Below are 19,513 nucleotides of genomic sequence, written 5' to 3'. Positions count from 1 at the left end.
ATTGCCATTCAGTCTTTCAGATTCCTCTTGCTGGATCCAACACATTCCCCAAACCAGTATGTACAGATGGCTCAGAAGTTGCAGCTCTTGTTGCTAGCTATTGGAAGATGCAAGAATCTTGAAAATGAGCACTTTTGTTGTAAGAGTGATCAACACATCATGTAGAGAAAATTGTGAAAAGGCAGTGGTAGAAACCCTCTTACTGGAAACACACTGCAGTACAACCAATAGTCTAAGCTGAGAGTTAACTAGTGGGAAATGTTAATGAGCTGTGAAAATCTGCTGAGTAATCTGGGTCAAGTGAGGTAGCTCTAAGAGAGCGAAAGCACTAAGGGCTTCAGTCACCCCAGCCTTTCTGGAATGGTTAAGTACTTGTCTAGGCAAAGCTTGTGGAATTAATCAAGTAGGGTAAGAAGTGTTGGAAATCTGCTCCTGTGCTCAACATCTATCAGCTTTTGAGCAGCCCACAGTCTCAGTGCACCTCTGACATCCCCTCATCTCTTTTTTGCCTTAAACAAAACATTGCTTACCTGGAACTCTTGATCTGCACAAGGGCTCCTGCATAGTCCCCTTCCAGCTGCTGTGCTGTTTTCTCATCGAGTCTGGGTGTTCCCTTCAGCTCACAGTTCTTCCTCTCCGTTCCCATCCAGCCTATCCAAATCCTGCTAATTCTGTCTGCATGACAGCTTTTCCTGTCTGTTCATGCTGCTGAGCTTTCATCCAAGCTGTCAGTGATTTTGCATCTTGGTTACTCCAACATCGTTTCTTTGGCTTTTGGCAGCTGTCACGTGGCCTGATTTGTATCTCTTCAGAATATTGCCTCTAAAGACTTCTGTAGCCTCGCATTTGACAGGGAATCAACCTACATTTGACTCCATCTGTGTCATCTCAGGCATAAGCTGCATGTCCTGGACATGAGTATCTGTATTGCTTATTCATTTTCCTCTTCTGAAGCCCTTTCTAAAATGCTATTTTTTTCTTGCCTACAAAAACTTGACTGTGATTAGTCTACTTACATGGGAAAACTACTCCTCATTGCTTCTTGCTGTTACTCTGCCTGCCCTGTCTATATTCATCTATTGTGCTGTGTGTATCCCTGACTCTTTTTATACCTGAGTTATTATTACCTCTTTGAAGCAAGTATTCATTTGTTCTCATTTGTGTTGCTCTCTGGGGCCTCCTGAGGGATTAAGTCTGGTAGGATGTAGAAAGTTGCATGTCTTTACAATTTGCTTTGCAGAATCAAAATTGCTTTATTCTTGAATAACAGGCACTTTTTCCTGTGCCTCGTGCTTAATTTCTGTGTGTCCAGAGATGGTTCTAAAGCTATGTGACACTTGATAAGGTCTGGTCACAGTTGGAGAGAGCTCTGTGGCAAGAGCAGAGTGTCAACTCTGTAGGGCCCACTTGGGCTTAAGTTTCCTTTCCCAAAGTGTGTGTTGCATCAGTTTTCGTTACATCCTGAGTAATGGTTCTGAGGATTCTTAGTCAGGTTTGCTGTTGTCTTCACCACTAAAATAGAAGGCATCATAAATAGCATTAACTTTTCTTGTTTCTGTGTCCCAGTTCTGTTTCAAATTCTTTGCTTTGGTGTAGTTTTGTCGAAAGTGCTGTATTTGCTAGTATTAGAAAAAAATCCATTCTCATGAAGAACTCACATTGTGACTATTAAATTCAATTTGCTGATATATTTTCTTATTTGGAAGTCCTTGTCAGGGTGGTCCAGTTGGAAAGCATGTGGGAGGACTGCACCCTGTTCATGTGGATGGGCCCTGCCCTTATTGCTGTCTTTGCAAAGGATGCTAAATGCAGCTACCTGCATTGGGCCTGAGGTTTAGACCCCAGAATGAAAGAATGGCTTAGGTGTGGAGACAAACCAGTTCCTGCTCTTGAGCATGGCCTGGTACTTAGAGCCTCATGAGAATTACATGTGAACTTGGATCCCACCTCTGTGTTACCTGAGGTCCTACTGACATAAGAAAATTCATTGTTTTGTTAGTCTTGTATTACTGATGACAAAAAACCCCACCACTATGTCCAGTAATAGAAAGATGAAACTTTAAAAGTAGTCAAGAACATTTGTATAGAAACTCATTAAATCTAGGTAGGCATGAATAGTTGGTTCAGTGTGAGCAGCACTTTTAATCACTTATCCAAATGGCATTCAGGCACTGCAGGTTGTGTATCAGAGGAACACAGGATCCAATACTCTTGGCACGTTGTTTCTTTTTACTAAAGACATTCCTCCAGCTCATCTTTCAATGCACATTCCTTGGGCACAGTAAGTGCAGAGCAGAATCTGCAGGCTGGAATTCCTTGAACATGCTAATAGGAATAAAGCTTTCAGGAAGAGTTTGGAGTGTGATAGGAATATGGGAATGTAGAAGCTATAAAATAAGGAAGTAAAACATGGCATAACAAATGCACTTAGAGCAGAGTGGAGGAAAGGGAAGGATGTTGCCTTTTCGTAAACTTGCCCAAAATATTCTGTAAGCTTGCAAGCATCATTCATTTGGGCTACTTTGAGATATTGAGGGTTTTTTTCTTTTTAATATGAACTGTTGATTTTGAAATTGAGTTCTAGAGCTCTAAGAAATCTAAAGTAGATTTATCTTTCAGTTACAAATAGCAAATGAAATCATTTGCATGGTAAGCTTGTATAAAGAAAAAGAGAGGTAGTCTAAGTTATAGGCTTAAGTATATGAGCCTGAAATTCCAGAGGCTTTCTTTAACCAGCTCCTATGCTGGATGTTTATTATTGTTTTCATATCTGTTTTGTCATGGAATGTGCATGATGGGAATTATTTAACACATTGTGTTTGGGTTCACATTACATTATAGTGATCAGTAGTACCTTGCTCTGTAGAAACCTTCGAAGAAAAATAAATTTGCTGAAAGATTGATGGGACGGCACCTAAAATTTCTTGTTGATAAAAACGTGATGTGAAGTATGTTTGGTTTTCAAAAAGATGACTGCAGAGACTTAACCAGATTGTAATCTGTGAAGCTGAGCTACACCTACTTCTTCATAAGTCTGTTCTTCGGTACAGAAAACACATGCAACTGAAATTTATTTGTGTAGGGACAGTGTGAGGCTTCTGCTATAAACCACATACAAAGGTGTAAGCAGCACTAGGAAGCTGGTAATTTTTTTTTAAACAGTACTTTTTAGTGAGACAGATAAGTCAGAGGTGTGTTAGTACATCAACTGCCTTGATTATTTGTAGCTTCTGGGGGATCTCTTATGTCTATGCTTTCACTTTTGTGATATTAAGATCCTTTTAATCATAAGGATTAAAATGTTTATTGAGTGATGTGTTAGGGAGGATTCTACATCTTGTAGCTGTGTTTAATTAGGAAGGGATAACTAATTGAGGGGTGGAGATTTACAGAGTGGGAAATGTGTACTGATTGATCTGTGCCTACACGTTTCAGTTACTCGGACAGGTTCACGTGAAAGCAGAGACAGTTGACAAAGCCATCTGCTAATTTAGTCCTCTATATTTCTATTTGTCCACCTCTGTCACTTGTTGCCACAAGTTGCAGCATTTGGAGGTTTTCTCTTTCTTTTGCTATGCATGTAAAATAAAAGGTTTTCATAGCATTCTGTCACAGTGCATCTGTGCTTGTCTTCTGAAGCTTGGAAACACATTTCACAGGGTCTCAGAAATTGCCTGAGAGGTCACTGAAGCCAACAGAAATAACCAAAAATGAGATTCTTCATTCTGCTTGGTGGAAAGAGTGTCTAGATGGGGTTTACTAACCAAAAGAAGAAAATGATGGTCTGAAGGGATGTAAACTACAATCACTAGGGAATGACAGAAATCCACAAAGAAATGTAAATTAATGTGAACAAGATCTAAAAGTAGTGTGTTTGATTGTTTTTAATTAGTTCACAGAAAGGACAATGGTGAAGGATAATAGGTCTAAAAGACATCTTAGATGCAAGTATTAAGTTACAGAGAAAAGAAGTACAAGCTGAAATTGGAACTGTAGTGGAAAATATTAAGGCAAAATCAGGAAGCCCAAAGTACAGCATAAGATGCAACAAACAGAAAATAGCAAGCATGTAGTTTTCTCTGTGAAAGTCCATTCAGTCAGGCCACTTGTGCCTTTTTAATATAATCAGCCTGAGCCATAAGGACCTACAGGGAGGATATTTCAAAATAAAGAAAAGGAGAGAGCCTGACACACTAGAAATGTGAAACTAGACTTAAATAGGAAGAGTCAGGCTTTGCTGTTGAGGTAACTGATGCATGCCCACGGTACAAAAAAGCATTTCTATAATATTATATCATGAAAAATTGAAAAGCTTATGAGAATTTAATGGCTTCATTTTTCTAATGCATGCTACTCATGAAACTTGCAAGTAATGCTCTCCTGCACCTTGGGGGATATAATGTAATGCAACAAAAAATTCTTGGTAATGCCACTTGGAGCTAAGCTTTCATTTATGGCACAAATGGGATCTGTGGCAACAATCCCTTGGGAATGAGCTGCAGCAACATCACCTTACTGAAATATGAACTGAATGCCACTGTGGTCCCATCAACTAGTCAAAAACATAACCTCCACCTTACCATGTTATCATTCAGCAATATGTGACTCAGCTTTAGTAATGCTAAGTTGGATTTATTTGTGTTCCCACTACCTGAGAAACTTCTAGGGGAATGAAAAAGGTTTTATAGATTAGAAAATGGAAATTGTAATACAAAATCCAGAAGACCTGACAAGTACACAGTCCTGAATAATTCCAAGTTCAGGTTAAAGTAGAAGAATAGATTATAAAAATAGTCTATAAAGTATAAAGTATAGAAATGCTCAGGTAAAGCAATCTGTACTGTAAGCTGGGTAATAGCAACACCAGGGAAAATAATTTTTTTTTTTTTTTGGAATGCAGGCTATGTTTAAATTGTAAACTTAACTTGTGCATCCTTGATACATTAAAGTAATTGCTTTCAATATGTTGCATCACTTTTTAAAGTGACTGGTGGCTGATATTTAAGGTTAAAGGACTACTTAGAGCTGTTGTGCTCTATATGTTTTCAAATTAAAAAGAATGTGCTGTGACAAATGTTTTCTTTTGATCCCAAGACACTTAAACAAAAGTTCTAATTACAATCCCTACAGAAACCTGTGAGGCCCTGAATAGCTGCAGGCTTGTAGCAGAGACTGGTACTGCTGTCATACTGTCAGACACAATGGGCTCCCTCTCACTGATACACTCAAGGATTTGACATGAAAGTCACAAAGACAAGGGTTGAGAAAGCGTGTAGGTCTTTGGCCTTTGGGAAGGATTTCTGATCTTTCTCGGAGTAGAATACCTGCAACATTTTAGAACCCTGGAAGCATTAAGTGGAAGTGCTTGTTGGAGATTATCTAGTCTGCCCTTCCATTTGAAGCAGGGTAATTGCCAACACCAGCTCAGTGGGGGCTTTGTTTAGCCAAGTTTTAAAAATCCAAGGACGGAGATGCCTGTCTGAGCAGCTGTTCTGGTGCTGCAGCATCTTTTAGTAAAAAGGTTTGTAATACCCAATTTGAACTGTAAGAGCTGCAATATGGGGCTGTTGCCCCTCATTGTACCTCCTGGCAAGACTAAGAGAAGTTGTGTTCTGCTGCCTTTGTATCTGCCCTTCAGATAGCTGCAGGCAGCTATTAGACTGCTCCTTGGCCACCAAGAGTTTCTTCCATCATAAAACTAATTTTAATTATAAATAAAATGCTAATCTAAACCTCTCACTCCTTCAACATACACGTTCATGCACAACTCTGAAGTGGGGAGTAGTGTTACTATTAACTGGAATTAATTTATATGTTGCCTGGTGATGTTCACCAAACCAGCGATACAGGTGCAAATATGAGGCACCTTATTATTGTCTATCCTTATTACCTGCAGGTTCGAAAATTTCACCTAAAAACTCCCTTCACAGGAGTTCACAGCTTGTGAGTTCTATTTGAAGCTGGAGCAGCAGTAAGTTCAGGCTAGGTGAAGACTGTGGGAAGGTTGTGAGTTTTCTGTGAGTTAGTTAACTTTGTACAAGCTTCTGGTATGGGCAAGCCCTGGGAATTCAGGAATCACTGCAAATCCTATGCTCTGGTATTTTAAAAGCAGGGAAATAGTGTGTAAATATATAGTAGCAGTATCTACATCCTCATGGCAGAAGGGAAGATATCTGCAGTCTGAAAAGAGAGGTCTCAGGATAATCCCAAAATCCTAAGGCCAGTTTAAATGCTGATTTTTACACTGGGGTTCATCCTTTATGTTTTTCATGTTACCTAATCATTCATGCTTGTTCAAAGCAAATAAATGAACTATTACAGGGATCTTTTAAATTCCAGTTGAGTGTCCCCTCCCTTAAAACAGTGGCTTTTCCACTTTTCATCTCCCATAGCTTATATACCCCTTATCTGCAAAATGAAGTTACTTCTGTTTAACCATAGCCTGAGACTTCATTTATGCTTTCTCAAGCAGTTTTCTCACAGAGGGATGAGTATCTTTGTCTTGTCACTTAATTGTAGAGAAGGAGAAACCGACACTGAAGGAATTCTGCAGCTGTGGTAATTATCCACTATTTTCTCACTTGTGAAATGCAAAGTATGAGTGGCACCTGATCAGACTAGGATCTGTGCCACAAGCCTAATTTTAACTCATCCAACAATAATAGTGTGAAAATGTTTGCATCTATGTATATCTATTATGTATATGCATGTATGTGTAGAAAATGTTGCGTAAGAGAAAGCCAAATGCTCTTGGTTCTGTAAAGCAAAACATGCCTCTGTGACATTGTAAATGTCAGATCTTTGCGGTATCACCCCCCAAACACTGTGTTGACTGGATTAAAAAAAAAAAAAAAAAAAAAAAAAAGTTCAGTTTTTCATCTAGGCCCTTAAATCCAGAGGATAAATTTTTGAGAGGAGGGGAGCACCCAGCTGCTCTTCTTCCTGCCTTTGGCAAACCCAGCCTCTTTGCTGTGGTTACTAAGAGGAATCTTTGAAATTCCTGTTTATTTTGTGGCTGTTCAGCAATTTTAAGCATCTGTCTTTGAACAGATAAGTGGACAGAGATAGCTGGGCTGTCTGACCTCACTGTGTTCTATTTATTCACGATATTTACTGTACTGCAGCACTCTTCATTACTCCAAAGTCTAAAGGCAAAGCATTACTTATGTGATGGTGTAGTGATTTTGAAACATTCTTTGTGAAGGCTTCTCAAGGCTGAAGATCCAGCAAAAGTTCATGCACTGTGCTTTTCCTGCAGCTTTGTGGTATCCACTCGCCCCACTCCCAGCCAGCTCAGCTCCCCCTTATGCGCCTCTTCGGGATAGTGCTTAGTCTTTTCCCATGTTGCTCATCTTCTTTCCTGGCATGCTCTGCCTCCGTAATTAGATCTCAGTTGTTTATTTGTGACATCTCAGTTTGATGGCACAGAACAAGAGAAAGTGCTTGCTAGGGCAAAAGGAGGAGGATTAGAGGAGCTCACTTACCAAGGCACTAAGTGGATGGTGTTACCATGAATCCCTTCACACGATGAACTGATTAGTTTAAACAGTGTCAGTTGCACAAGGCACTTCATTTCCAACCACTCTTCTGTCTTGCATTCGTTCAGATGAATGCAATACTTTCTTCATGCCATCTGCACGGTGCGTAATTTGCAATCATGCCTTTCCTATTGTTACTAATTACAATAAATGTCTTGGAAAATAGCAAAATGTTGATGTTAATTCTCAGCTTCGGTTGTTTTGGCTGAATGATATTGTCCTGCCAAGCTTCATTTCCTTAATGAACCACGTTATCTTTATGAAGCTGTTTCATGGGATCCAACGTTTAAATTTTATTTCTGGTTCCTACAAATGTGGCTTTAGTGGTAAAACACATTTGGAAGGTTCTTTCTACCAGCCAGAAGAATGGATCATTGCACTTACCTGGTCTGCAGCGTTGCTTCAGAAGTGACTAAAGTAATGGGTTGGTGAAGGTGATAAATTGTGAAAGAAGAGTGGGGACCCAGGGCTGTGGTGGAGCTGTGATGTAGCTGTCCCTGCAGCTTCTGCATGTGCTGTGTGTCACATTGGACATGGAAGCTTGCTGTTTGGCCAAGGCTAGCATTTGGCTGGGACACCGAGCTGGAGTTCTGGGCTTATGGAGGGATTTCCTACCTTATCATGGGTTCCTGTGCAAAGTTAGAAAAAACTACTTAGTCTCTGTGCCTTGTTTTTGCAACCGCGTAATGAGGGTGATTCTTTTGTACATGTTTATCTGTTTATTCTATTTATGCTTAATTTTTATCTCTAGAAATGTCCTATTAATTTTGAATACAGTGCCTACAGCCCTAAGGCAGTACTGAATTAGGTCTTAGATGACTACAAAATATATCAAAGCAGGAAATTAGAATTCATCCAGTCAGTTCTTTCAGTCAGCTTTGTAACTCAAAGAAACAGGTGCACTCCATGTAAGGCATGTTCCTTGTGTTACAAATCAGTGGTTAGGCTTTTTTTTTAATTTCCTTTAAAAAGATATCTGATGTATCTCTCTGAAAAAAACTCTTAAGTATTTTGAAAGAGACATAAAAGGAAATGTGTACCTTGTCAATGATGGTGTATTTCCTAACATACTGTTTCTTTTGAGGACACTGTGGTGTAATAAATAAAGCCTGATAGAATAACAGCATTCCTGCCTGGCTGTGGAGGACTACAGCTAAATGCTGATTACAGCAGCTTTCAGAGATGGGACTTTTTCATCTAGGCCTACCTGATGGCTTTCATTGCCTTTTAAAGAGGTTCAGACTACGTAGAATATTCTACTATAATGCTGTCTCTAAGGTCATATATGTTAATATATGTCATATATGTTATATAGGCACTGTTAAAAAGATATAAAGAACATTGCTTTTCTTTGCTGTGCATGTGAGGCTGGGTTTTAAAAGGAGATTTTTAAATCTTTAAATCTGTAGTAATGATGATTCTGCATATGGAATGAGTGAAAATTGTGTAGTTCTCTGGAAGTGCTCAGATTGCTAATACAGAGCTTTAGTTCAGACCCGAGTATTTGCTAATGATGACTTAGGCTAGCACTCGGCAGCTGATGCTGTTCACAGAATCAGGAATGTTTTGTGGTCAGCTGTGGCTCTCCTGGTGGCACATCTGTGGCTATAAAAAAAAAGCTAATGAGCCAAGTTGAGAATTCACCTGCATCTGGATGGTAAAGTTATTAATGCTCCAGTACATGAGGCTTTGAAGCACTTTGAAGTTTGTTCTCAATCATGAATCTTGACAAATGGACAGCAATGCACTGGCTCAAGCTCACAGACCTGTGTTACTGGAGTGAGTGAAAATATGGGAGTTCTTTTGTCAAAAAATGGAATCTTAGTCCTCAGGCGTAGGAACAAAGTTGAACTTTAGTGTAGTTCTCTATAGTGTCCTTTGCTTCTTCCAGGTATATAAATGCAGCCATATCCTGCAAATAAATTAATTTTTAAGAATTTTTTTATAATTCCATGATGAATTTTCCACTTTTGTGGTTTTGGAGAAATGGCTGCTTCCTTCGTGTCTCATAAGTGATCACTGGGTTTATACTGGTAGCGAGTATTATGGTAGAAGGAAAATCTCCTTAGCAGGCTAAAGTCAAGACACTGCACTATTATAAAGTCTGCTATAATCTGCCCTAGGCAAAAAGCAAATTACTGCATCTGTCCCACTGCCAGAATGATCTGTAGAATGTTGAATATCAAGACATTGTTTAGATCTGTCCTGTTCAGGCCTGTTAACTTGGGAATTTCTGTTCCTAATTGCAGTAGTATCTGGGCAGCAGTGGGCAAGAACATGGAGTGAGGCAGATAGAAAGCAGAAAGTGTAAAACACAGCAGATTCCCAAATGTCTACAATTAATATTTTTAACAAATGCATCACTGTTTCTTTGTGTTACCGCCTGCTGTTTTCCCTCCTCTTTCTCTGCATGCTCAATATTTTTCTCCCATCTGTCCCTTGCTCCTTGGCTGTAATGATAGGACAGATGTACTGCCTCCTAAGTCTTCATCTTAGGGCTTGTATTAAAACAACCTCATTGCTCCATTCCTCCCTAGCATTATGTGTGTGTTCATGTTTTTTTGTCATCTCCCCTTCCTGCATTCTCTCTGTGCTGTGTATGGGTGTATATACATTAACAGTAATGTGCTGTCTCTCATGGTCTAAGTAGAACTGCGACATACATGAGTTATGAAATATTGATTACTATATATACATGTACATGTATGTATATACTTAGATATAAATATATAGGTGTGTATATATATGTATGTGTACATATAAAAACATGTGTTGGTTGGCTTGTACTTTTCACTGTGGAAGATTCTTTGTATGGTTTCTACGATGTGAAATAACACATTCTTCATTGTCACTGCCCCTTCAAAGTCTGTAAGAAAAGCTTTTAAGCGAAAAAGCTCTACATATTCTTCATGAGATTCTGTTAGGATCAGCTGTGCTTTGAACTGTTAAAAATTGCCATTTCTGTTGGATGTTTTCCTCAGGAGATATTTTGGGTACATTAAAATAATGGCTAGAGAGAAAAAGTAGCAAGAATAGCATCTGCTATACTTAGAGGGTCTGCAGCCCAGATCTGAGTTCATCCGCTGCAGGTCACCGCCTTCCTCTCCTGGCATGCAGGCTGCAATATGAAAAGGTCATGGTACAGACCTGCTGGAGGAGGGAGGAAGCAAATCTTATTGTTAATGGTTTACTGTTTTCTCTTAGCAGAAGCAGCCCTGGAAGTTTGTACCAAAATTCCCCCTAGAACAGATGATTTCGCAGTTAATACAATCTTCCTCCTCGCCCCCGTTGCCCCGCCCCGAGTTAGGAAATACCAGTGCGTTCCCTGTGTGTGCAACTCAGTTCTTATCACCTCTTGCAAATGATCTGTGTTGTAACCATTGAATTTTAATATCCTGAGCAACAAACTACTTTTTTCCCTAAAATGCAATTTTGTCTTCAGCGCATAGGTTAGACTGAGACTAAGAATTGATTTGTCTGTGCTGCTGGCACATGCCCAGTACATGGAGCAGGCTGACCGCTCTTGAGTTCATCCACATTGCTAGGGATTGAAAAAACCTGCTTGCTGCTCAGATTCAGAGCTCTCACAAAACAGGATAATGGATTTAATATGTGAAAAGTGCAGCAGGGTAGTAAGGAGCTATTTGTTCCTCAAGCCCTTACTGGGTAGAGCAACAAATGCTGGCCTTGGAATTTCAGCAAGATTCAGGTTAGACTTTTAGCAAAACTCTCCAAAGGCAAAGACAGTAAAGGGCTGAGATAATCTGTGTGCAGAGACCATACATTTTTGGAATTCTATAATAGATTAGATAGGTGTCTGTCAAGGACCGAGTATTGATCTGTATTTCATATATTCCTCTTTCCAATGCAACAAATCAAAGCTTCCTGTGTAGAAAAGCTCCGGTGGGAGTAAGTGATGTTGAAGTGAGCTGGTGTGAAACCAGCTCTGCTTGTGCCTACTACATCCAGACTGGTTGGAGAAAAGACTGGGTTTATACTAACACACAATGCAAGAACTTTCTCCCCAGTACAGTTCCAGAGCTTTATCTGAGCCTGTGTCTGCCAACATGCTCACATGCAAGTGCTGTGATGGCAGGAGGCTTTTGCTTGGACCTGTGCGTGATTGATAGTCTTTTTATACACTTTAGAGTTACTCTGGCTGTTGTGGACCTGTATTTTCCAAAGTTTGATAGTTTGTTTGCAAACATAAAATATTTTTTCAATATGTGTTACAACACAGCTGGCAAGGTTTGATATTCTGTGGCATTTGCACAGTATTTTCCTTCCCAGACATTTGTACTTATTTCAGATCATGCTTGATCAGTCCAGTGGATGTAACTAAAGCAGAAGGTTTTTCCCAACAGCAGTAGAAGGTGTAAAGTGACCACAGTCCCAATCATGAGGTGTGCTTTTAAAATAATGAGCAACCATGTTTAGTTTAACCCTCACTTTTTTATTTTGAATTTTATTTGCGGTTGTTTTGCTTTTTTTCTTCGCAACAGTGTGGAAGATGCTTTCTGTAAGAATCTATTTATCATGTTTCAGAAGGTGGAGAGGGCAAAATGAGTCAGTAAATGTGAAGGACAGTTTTGTGTCTCCAAGTCTTACTCTGGTGTTGCTGTTAAACTAGCTTTACTTCGAGTTTCTAGCTGCAGGTGTAAAGTAGCCAGCGATTCCCACAGCCCCACAGTGTAGCTGTATGAAAAAAACCAAATTCTAGCCCAGGTCTGCAGCCTTTCCATGTGAGTTTGCCTTCTTTTGGGAATGCTCTGGAGACACCACAATGTGCCTGTATGAATTGAAAGGCTGGAAGACTGACTGTGGAAGCAGAAACATGTTCATTTTGTTCTGTATTTACTAGCATACTTTAGTACTCAGGCACTTAACTGAAAAATAATAGCAGGTAAACCAAAAGTTGGGCAGAAAGAGCTGAAATATATTTTCTGTTTTAACATAAAATTGTGCCGTAGGCAGAAGTGCAGGGGAAAAGAAACGAAAACACAGTTTTGTCAACTGTTGTTTAAATGTTTTTCTCCAAGCCCAGCTCTAGGAGTGCACTATGTGGTTACATAAGAACTTGTGGCTTCTTGAAAATCCAGAAAGAAAATAGAAAGAATGGCAAATGTTGATTTTATAACGTGAGATTATTTTTAGGCTTGTTCTCATTACATTTTAGGGAACCTGCCCTGTTGTATTTTGTGTCCTTGAATAAACTGAGCATTTTGAAGATCTTATGAAAGTGAACGTGCTTAAAAGCAATGGATTTTGAAATAGAAAATATTGGTTGTAAGTCAGAAGGTGCATTATTGACAAAGCATATTGTATATTGCTGTATGGTTAAACAGTGCAGGAACTTCATTTCAGCAAGGACTATGAATATCTGGGACATAAAGAAAGGCATACTTAAAATACTGTTGTGAGGAGGAGAGGCCAAAGGTACTCTTTCATGTCTTGAAGGAGGCTGGGGCCCCTTTTAGCAGGCAAATTCACAGGTTAATGAGGAGTTCAGGTTTTAGACCATTCATTACAGGTTTCAAAATGATTTCCTTCGTTTCTCCACCTGTCACATACACAACTGCTTGGTTATACACTTAGCATGGTAAGTGCATGCATTCTTCCCTGTGACAGCCTGTGAAGTTGTGCTGTACATTGTGGGCAGGACAATTCCCAGATCCAGACCTTTACCACTGGCAGCAGCTCCTTTGTGGGTTGAACTCAAAGGGGTGACCTAAACTGAGACCGTGAGCTGGGGAGAGCCTTGTTCAAGAGCTGAAAGGGTCTGCTAAGGCTGTGGGACTTCCCACCCCACTTCTCTGATGATTCTCTCTCTCAGGCAGGAATGGCATCTCCTGAAAATCCCGAGCAGTTGATCATTGCCCTGGAACCTGAGGCTGCCTCTATCTACTGCCGAAAGCTCCGCCTGCACCAGATGATAGACCTGAGCAGTAGGGCGCCTGTCAATGGCTACAGCCCGAGTGACACTATTGGAACTGGATTTACACAGGGTACTGCTGTTAATTCACTTCTTGAATTCTTACACATAAGTGTATTTTGTGCATGAGGGCTGTTTTCTTACTCTTTCTTGGTTTTGTTCTCTTGAAATGTTTCAGGCTCTCAGTTTGCTTTTATAAACTGTTTTGCTGTTTGCTGTAGTTAGACTAGTTTAGACATTGATCTAGCAGACATCACAGAATGGTTTGGATTGGAAAGGACCTTAAAAATTGTCTAGTTCCATCCCTGTACCATGGGCAGGGACACCTTCCGCTATCCCAAGTTACTCAGAGCCCCATCCAACCTGACCTTGGACACTTCTAGGGATGGGGCATCCGCAGCTTCTCTGGGCAACCTGTGCCAGGGCCTGCCCACCCTCACAGGGAAGAATTTCTTCCTTGAATTTTAGCATGCAGGCAGCTTCGTTGCCTTGCCTTTTTTTTGGATATTGTGGGAGTCTTGTAGTGTTTCCACAGCAGTATTTTTCTGCCTTAATTTAAGTCAGTACTTCACATTGGATCGTTTTTTAAATTTAATTTGTTGGAAAGAGTTATGTGTTTGATTAGCTGCATTATTGAAGCAGTGTTAAATACCTGGATCTTCAATGAAACTATTAGTTTTGGCAGATGCTTTCTGATGTCATCTTTATGAAATACCATTAATGACTTTCAACACGGTGGAACACGTGGTATTGGAATATAGCAATTAATTTATCTGCTTGTAGAATACCAACAAGATAGGGCACTTCTGATTTATTTACTTGAGATCTGTTGCTAGTGTCAGTGTTTGAAGACCGACAGTGGGGGACAGGGCTTAGACCACAGTGTAAGAAGTCACCTGCCAAAAGATCCCTCATCACCAGTATTTTTTGAGTTTGGTATCCTGCTGAAGTTGGAGGGAAGTAGGAGAGGGAAAAAAAATCAACAGCAGTAAGAGTTGATTGCTGCATAATGCACATATTTGCCATCTCTGTGCACTGTAACAATTGCCCTGATATTAACGGTAGTGTGATAGTCTGTCCCAGCATGAATTTTTCAGAAGAATCTGTATTTTATCACATTTGCTAGATCAAAACAGTAGAGGCAGATGGAAGATTAGGCTAGTAAAGCTATTCCTGCACTTACCAGAGCATTTTTTTCTTTCAGTTAGCAGAATCACTACATCATTCTCTCAAATCCATGCCTCTCCTTGCCAGCTCTTGTCAGATGTGTTCAGTGTTTGGAGGCCCACGCAGAGTACAGGACACAATCTGTTTCCAGGATACAGTCCCTTCAGGGGCCCCTCAGCTGCTGTCCCCCTCATTCATGTCCTGAACCATTCCACTTCCATGTGATTCTACGTGAACTCACTTTCAGACAACACAGGGATTTGCCTCTGGGAAAATAATAGAAGAAAATAATTTCTCTAGATAAGGTTTTGAAGCTGGGCAGAATCTGTCAGATCCTGGATTTGTGCTAACGGGCTTTTTTGGATGGGGTTACCACTCTCCTTCTTGACTTTGTATGGTAAAAGCTATTGGAGATGAGAAAGGTTTCGTGTCAAAATTAATGAAAACAAAGTTTGGAGTGAATTGATTTGGGGATAGAATTAAAATTTCATAAAGGCATGGCAGGCACCCAAGACAAGCTGAGAACAGATTAAGGAGAAAAAACCCTTAACTATAAACAGAGAGAATTACTCAAAGGACCGTATTTTTGCTGTGAAGTCAAAACAAAAATTTTACTGTTCATAGTAGCCAGGATAAGATAAGGTTAGTTCAGTTGTAGTTAAAGACTGGCTCTTGAATTCACTTCTAGCCCACAGGATTGAAAGAAAGGGCTGCCCTTGAATTTTGTGGGCTCTGTGTCAGACCTTTCCTTGGACCTAGTGCTTGTTCTGTCCTGGAATGCTTCATCACGTGAGCTCACACTGTGCTGTCAAGTCAGTGCAGGGAGGCTGGTGTGGCTTGTCTGCTTCGTGGGGTCTTTATGGGAAGGGGACAGGAGCAGGTGGAACTGCTGCTCTGTTTTCTGGTGATAGGCACTGTAGAAACTGGAAGCAAAATGCATTCTGGATTCGCATGCTGATATTTTCAGAAGGAATTTTCACACATGACTGGATGCCTCTTCTCTGTAGTGTTTTATAAAATGCCTCTGAAGGTGAGTGAAGGATACACAGAGAATGTGGGGGGTTTTGATCATTCAGTTGTAGAGGTTGATTTAGAAGCATAAGGCAAAGGTTCTCACTACTCTGCTTTCTCTTCACAGACTGTTCTCCATCTTTTAAATGTCTAAGTAGCAGTTAAGTCTTGTAAGTTAACTGATTGTTATAAAAGTATGGCTAGATTACGCTGAATTTTTAATTGGTATATATTTTAAATATTATGAGTGTTAGACCTGGTGATCATTGTGTCCTTAAGAAGTTACTAATGTGAGCAGTACTGCTTTGGCTGCAGAGGCAGACTGATATCCTGATAGGCAGTGGACTGGGGCTACTGTTGACAGAGGCTGTGATGAGCCATCCCCCCCCCACCACTGCCAGCCTACCCCATGCCAGCCATGCAATCCAGAATATATTAAAAAGCCCCAAGTCAGACCTGTTTATAACTTTCTTATTAGGTTATTAGTATATATTATTTGTTTATATTATTTGTATTAGTTAATTAGTATATATTAAAATATATGTAATATATATATTAATATCAAGGAAGATCAGTGTGGCTGAAAAACATTTTTTCTTCTTCCTAGGAGTGATATTCTAATGTTCCTGATTCCAATGCAGTAATTTTTGTTCATCTGTTTTGTTAAGAAGTGATACATACAGGCCTGTCAGCCTGCTTGCATTACCCTGCAATTTATGATACCCACTTCTTCATGCTTTCCTATACTCAATAATTTATTCTCTGTCAACCCCTAGCTAAGGAACACGTGCGTCATAAACGACAGAGCCGTACCTTTATGGTGGAAAATGTCATAGGAGAGATCTGGTCCGAACTGGAGGAAGGTAGTGTCCTTTCTTGAATAAGCATTGCTTTCACTGGTTTTATGTTGCAGGCAAAAATTGTGTTTCTCACACATGTACTGAGCACTGCATTGTTCTCACCGTGATTATAAATAGGAAAAGAAAAAAACCACAGGTTCATGTGCTGCTCTTAGTTAGTAACACTGAACTGCAATTCCGTGTGCTCTAGCAAAATACCGTTTATTAAGGAGATGATAGAAAACCATCCAGGTTTTAAAATGCATGCAGAATATTTTCCTCAGAATAGGCCTTTTAAATATGCCTTTTAAATAGTGTTAATTTAGTAGTCGACTAGAATGTACATAGCAGCACGAGCAGTCCCACTAATCTACTGAACAGCTGCACTAAATCAATAGCTTTTGACAGCTGACTTTTATATTTGTTATCAGTCATTGCATTGTATCTACTAGTAAAGATCAAGTCTTCAGCATAGGCATTCTGGCTTTCTGTAGGTCATTTTCTCTCATGGTGCTAATGCCCCTGAGCAGCTCTCATTGCAGTGTGCTGGGTGGTAGGACTAATGTAAAAACCTTTGCCCTCTCCCTTTGGCAAACCAGGGGACCGTTACATCGTCGTTGACAGTGGAGGAGGCACAGTGGATATGACTGTCCATCAGATCAGGCTCCCTGAAGGACATCTGAAGGAGCTGTACAAAGCAACAGGTAATGTCACTTCCATTGCTTGCTTTATGTCATTATATTGTAGATTACATATTTATGTAATATTTTGACTTGTCAGTGAAAAAAATGTATGCCTTTATTACATTTTACTAACAGTTCTCCCTGAAATAAGACCAGCATTCAAAATTAGTATAACCCAGCTGCTGGTCAGCAGACATGGATGAACCACTTAATGCATCTGATGCTTTTGAATGGCAAATCTCACACTGGTAAGATGACCTCAGGAAACAACTGTAGCAATAAACAATCTAGTAAAAGCAAATGGGAGAATGTACGCAGTCTGCTCTTAAATACAAGTCCAACCTACACCTCCTCATGTGTGGATAAGAAGGTGGTTTGCTTCTAATAAAAATGTTTCTGATTTATAGTGTTAGCTTTACTTTGGCTATGATGATAGAGGAGCAGAAGTGAGGCAAAGGTAAGAGCATGTTATGTATTAGACCAGCTGTTACATTCAGGAAAGACACCTCTTTCCGTAGACCTTCTCCCTTGACAGTCCTAATAGTGTTGCTCTGATATGTCTGTGGTCAACTAGAAATGTAATAAGCAGTCCAGAATATTAAAGCTGTGCTTTGTTTGTGGTACAGGTGGGCCATATGGTTCTCTAGGTGTGGACTATGAATTTGAAAAGCTCCTGTGTAAAATATTTGGAGAAGATTTTATTGAGCAGTTTAAAATCAAGCGTCCTGCAGCCTGGGTGGATCTGATGATAGCATTTGAGTCCCGTAAACGGGCAGCAGCTCCAGACAGGACCAACCCACTAAACATCACTCTGCCCTTCTCCTTCATTGACTATTACAAGAAGTTTCGAGGCCACAGCGTAGAACACGCCTTGAGGAAAAGCAAGTAAGTAGACAATTGAAGCCAAATAGATGCAGAATTAATTACTGGTAGCAAAGACAAATAATTCAAATATCCTACTTACATGTAGCCTGAAAGATAATAGCATAAAAATGTAATGTAAGGATGAGAAGGTGGGATTGCCTCCATTGCAGTTTCCAGAACGAAAAGTTGTGATCAATCTCTTGCAAAAGCTTTTCTGTACAAGACTTGGACTTGTCAGGTCTTGCTTTGTCTGACTTTTGTTAGGCCACCACTGCATCACTTTCTTGACTTTGACTGTGCATTGTGAGTCCCTTTCATGTTAATTCGGAGCATCAGATCAAAGTCAGAATTTGTTGCCTAAAAGTTATTTATGTAGAACCTTAATTTTTATCAGCCTGGAACAAATCCAAGATCGTGAGATGTGTAAATATGTTCATGGCTTGAGGATAGTTACTAGCAGTATCAGATCACTGGTGAAAACATGTACTACTGCATAAAACTCTGCAAGGGAAAAGCATTCTTCTTTTGAAGTCATGGCAGGCTTTTGCCTCTTTAGTATTTTACCAGTTAGGTAGTTTGCTCGACAAGTAGGGAGACAACCCCCTCCAGAGATTTTAATTCATGATTTTCAGTATCAGGAAGTCACCCTAAATGACAAGATTGTGGGCTGCTATAGAAAAGGAAGTGAGAAGAAAGTAGAATTGGACATTTTGCATCTTTTGAAATTATGTACTACAGGAAACCTGGAGATAATGGCGTAAAAGAGAATGAACAAAAGAGCCTGTGAATCTAGGGCAGAATGCTTGAGAGCTGAGAGGGAGCTTAGTTTTTGTGGGTTGCTTCCAACTCAGCATATTTGGTGGTTCTGTGAATGTAGTATGCATATAACTTTCAAAAGTTATTGATAAATGTACTGTAAGCCTAAATGACTTGAAATCCAGCTAAGAGTCACTTTCTAAATGAGCCTGAGGTTCTGAAATCATTAAAATTTCCCCCTCACAAGACTATCTCCTTTTTATTAATAGTCCTAATGGTGAATCTTAGAGGGAATGCTAAAAGTTCCCTTCAAATGAAATGAAATGAATTGGATAACAGGATAGAAAGATTATAAAGGTTGACATATAGTGTGCATTAGTGAAAGGGAGATTACTGACCTATACAGATGTGTATCAGTGATGGAATAACCTAATGCCTGTATTCACTTAATAAATGTTATGCCTCATTAAAAATCTTGTGCCCTCTTCTGCCTCCTGAGGCTTCCAAATTTGCTTGTTTTCCTTGTGTGTTTCCAGTGGCTTTGGCCTGCTACTGCCATAAATGTTGCCCTTCTGGGGATGAATCAGTGCTGTTTCAAATGAGCGAGCCCTGGGTTGACTGCCAGCTGTTTCAGGAAGCAGTTGAGCATTGCTAATGCTGCAAAAGGCAATCAGGCAAAGAGAACAACAATCAGACAAGAAAACTAATAATTCTATCCTAAAA

General features: G+C 39.9%; 1 protein-coding gene across 2 annotated transcripts in view; it reads left to right on the top strand.

Moving 5' to 3' along the window:
* The window catches only part of HSPA12A (heat shock protein family A (Hsp70) member 12A), a 49,646-nt gene that overhangs the window by 26,345 nt on the left and 3,788 nt on the right, over positions 1-19,513 (top strand). For both annotated transcript variants that reach the window (XM_027900249.1, XM_027900250.1), the window contains exons 7-10: positions 13,372-13,543; positions 16,425-16,511; positions 17,087-17,191; positions 17,797-18,055. In XM_027900249.1, the coding sequence (XP_027756050.1) occupies positions 13,372-13,543; positions 16,425-16,511; positions 17,087-17,191; positions 17,797-18,055 (623 nt within the window). The remainder of the gene's footprint in view (positions 1-13,371; positions 13,544-16,424; positions 16,512-17,086; positions 17,192-17,796; positions 18,056-19,513) is intronic.

This window comes from Empidonax traillii, unplaced genomic scaffold, assembly GCF_003031625.1.
Source record: "Empidonax traillii isolate 1590-97213 ecotype Southwest subspecies unplaced genomic scaffold, ASM303162v1 scaffold716:size334641, whole genome shotgun sequence".
NCBI lineage: Eukaryota > Metazoa > Chordata > Aves > Passeriformes > Tyrannidae > Empidonax > Empidonax traillii.
This window is presented reverse-complemented; position numbering and strand designations above follow the sequence as displayed.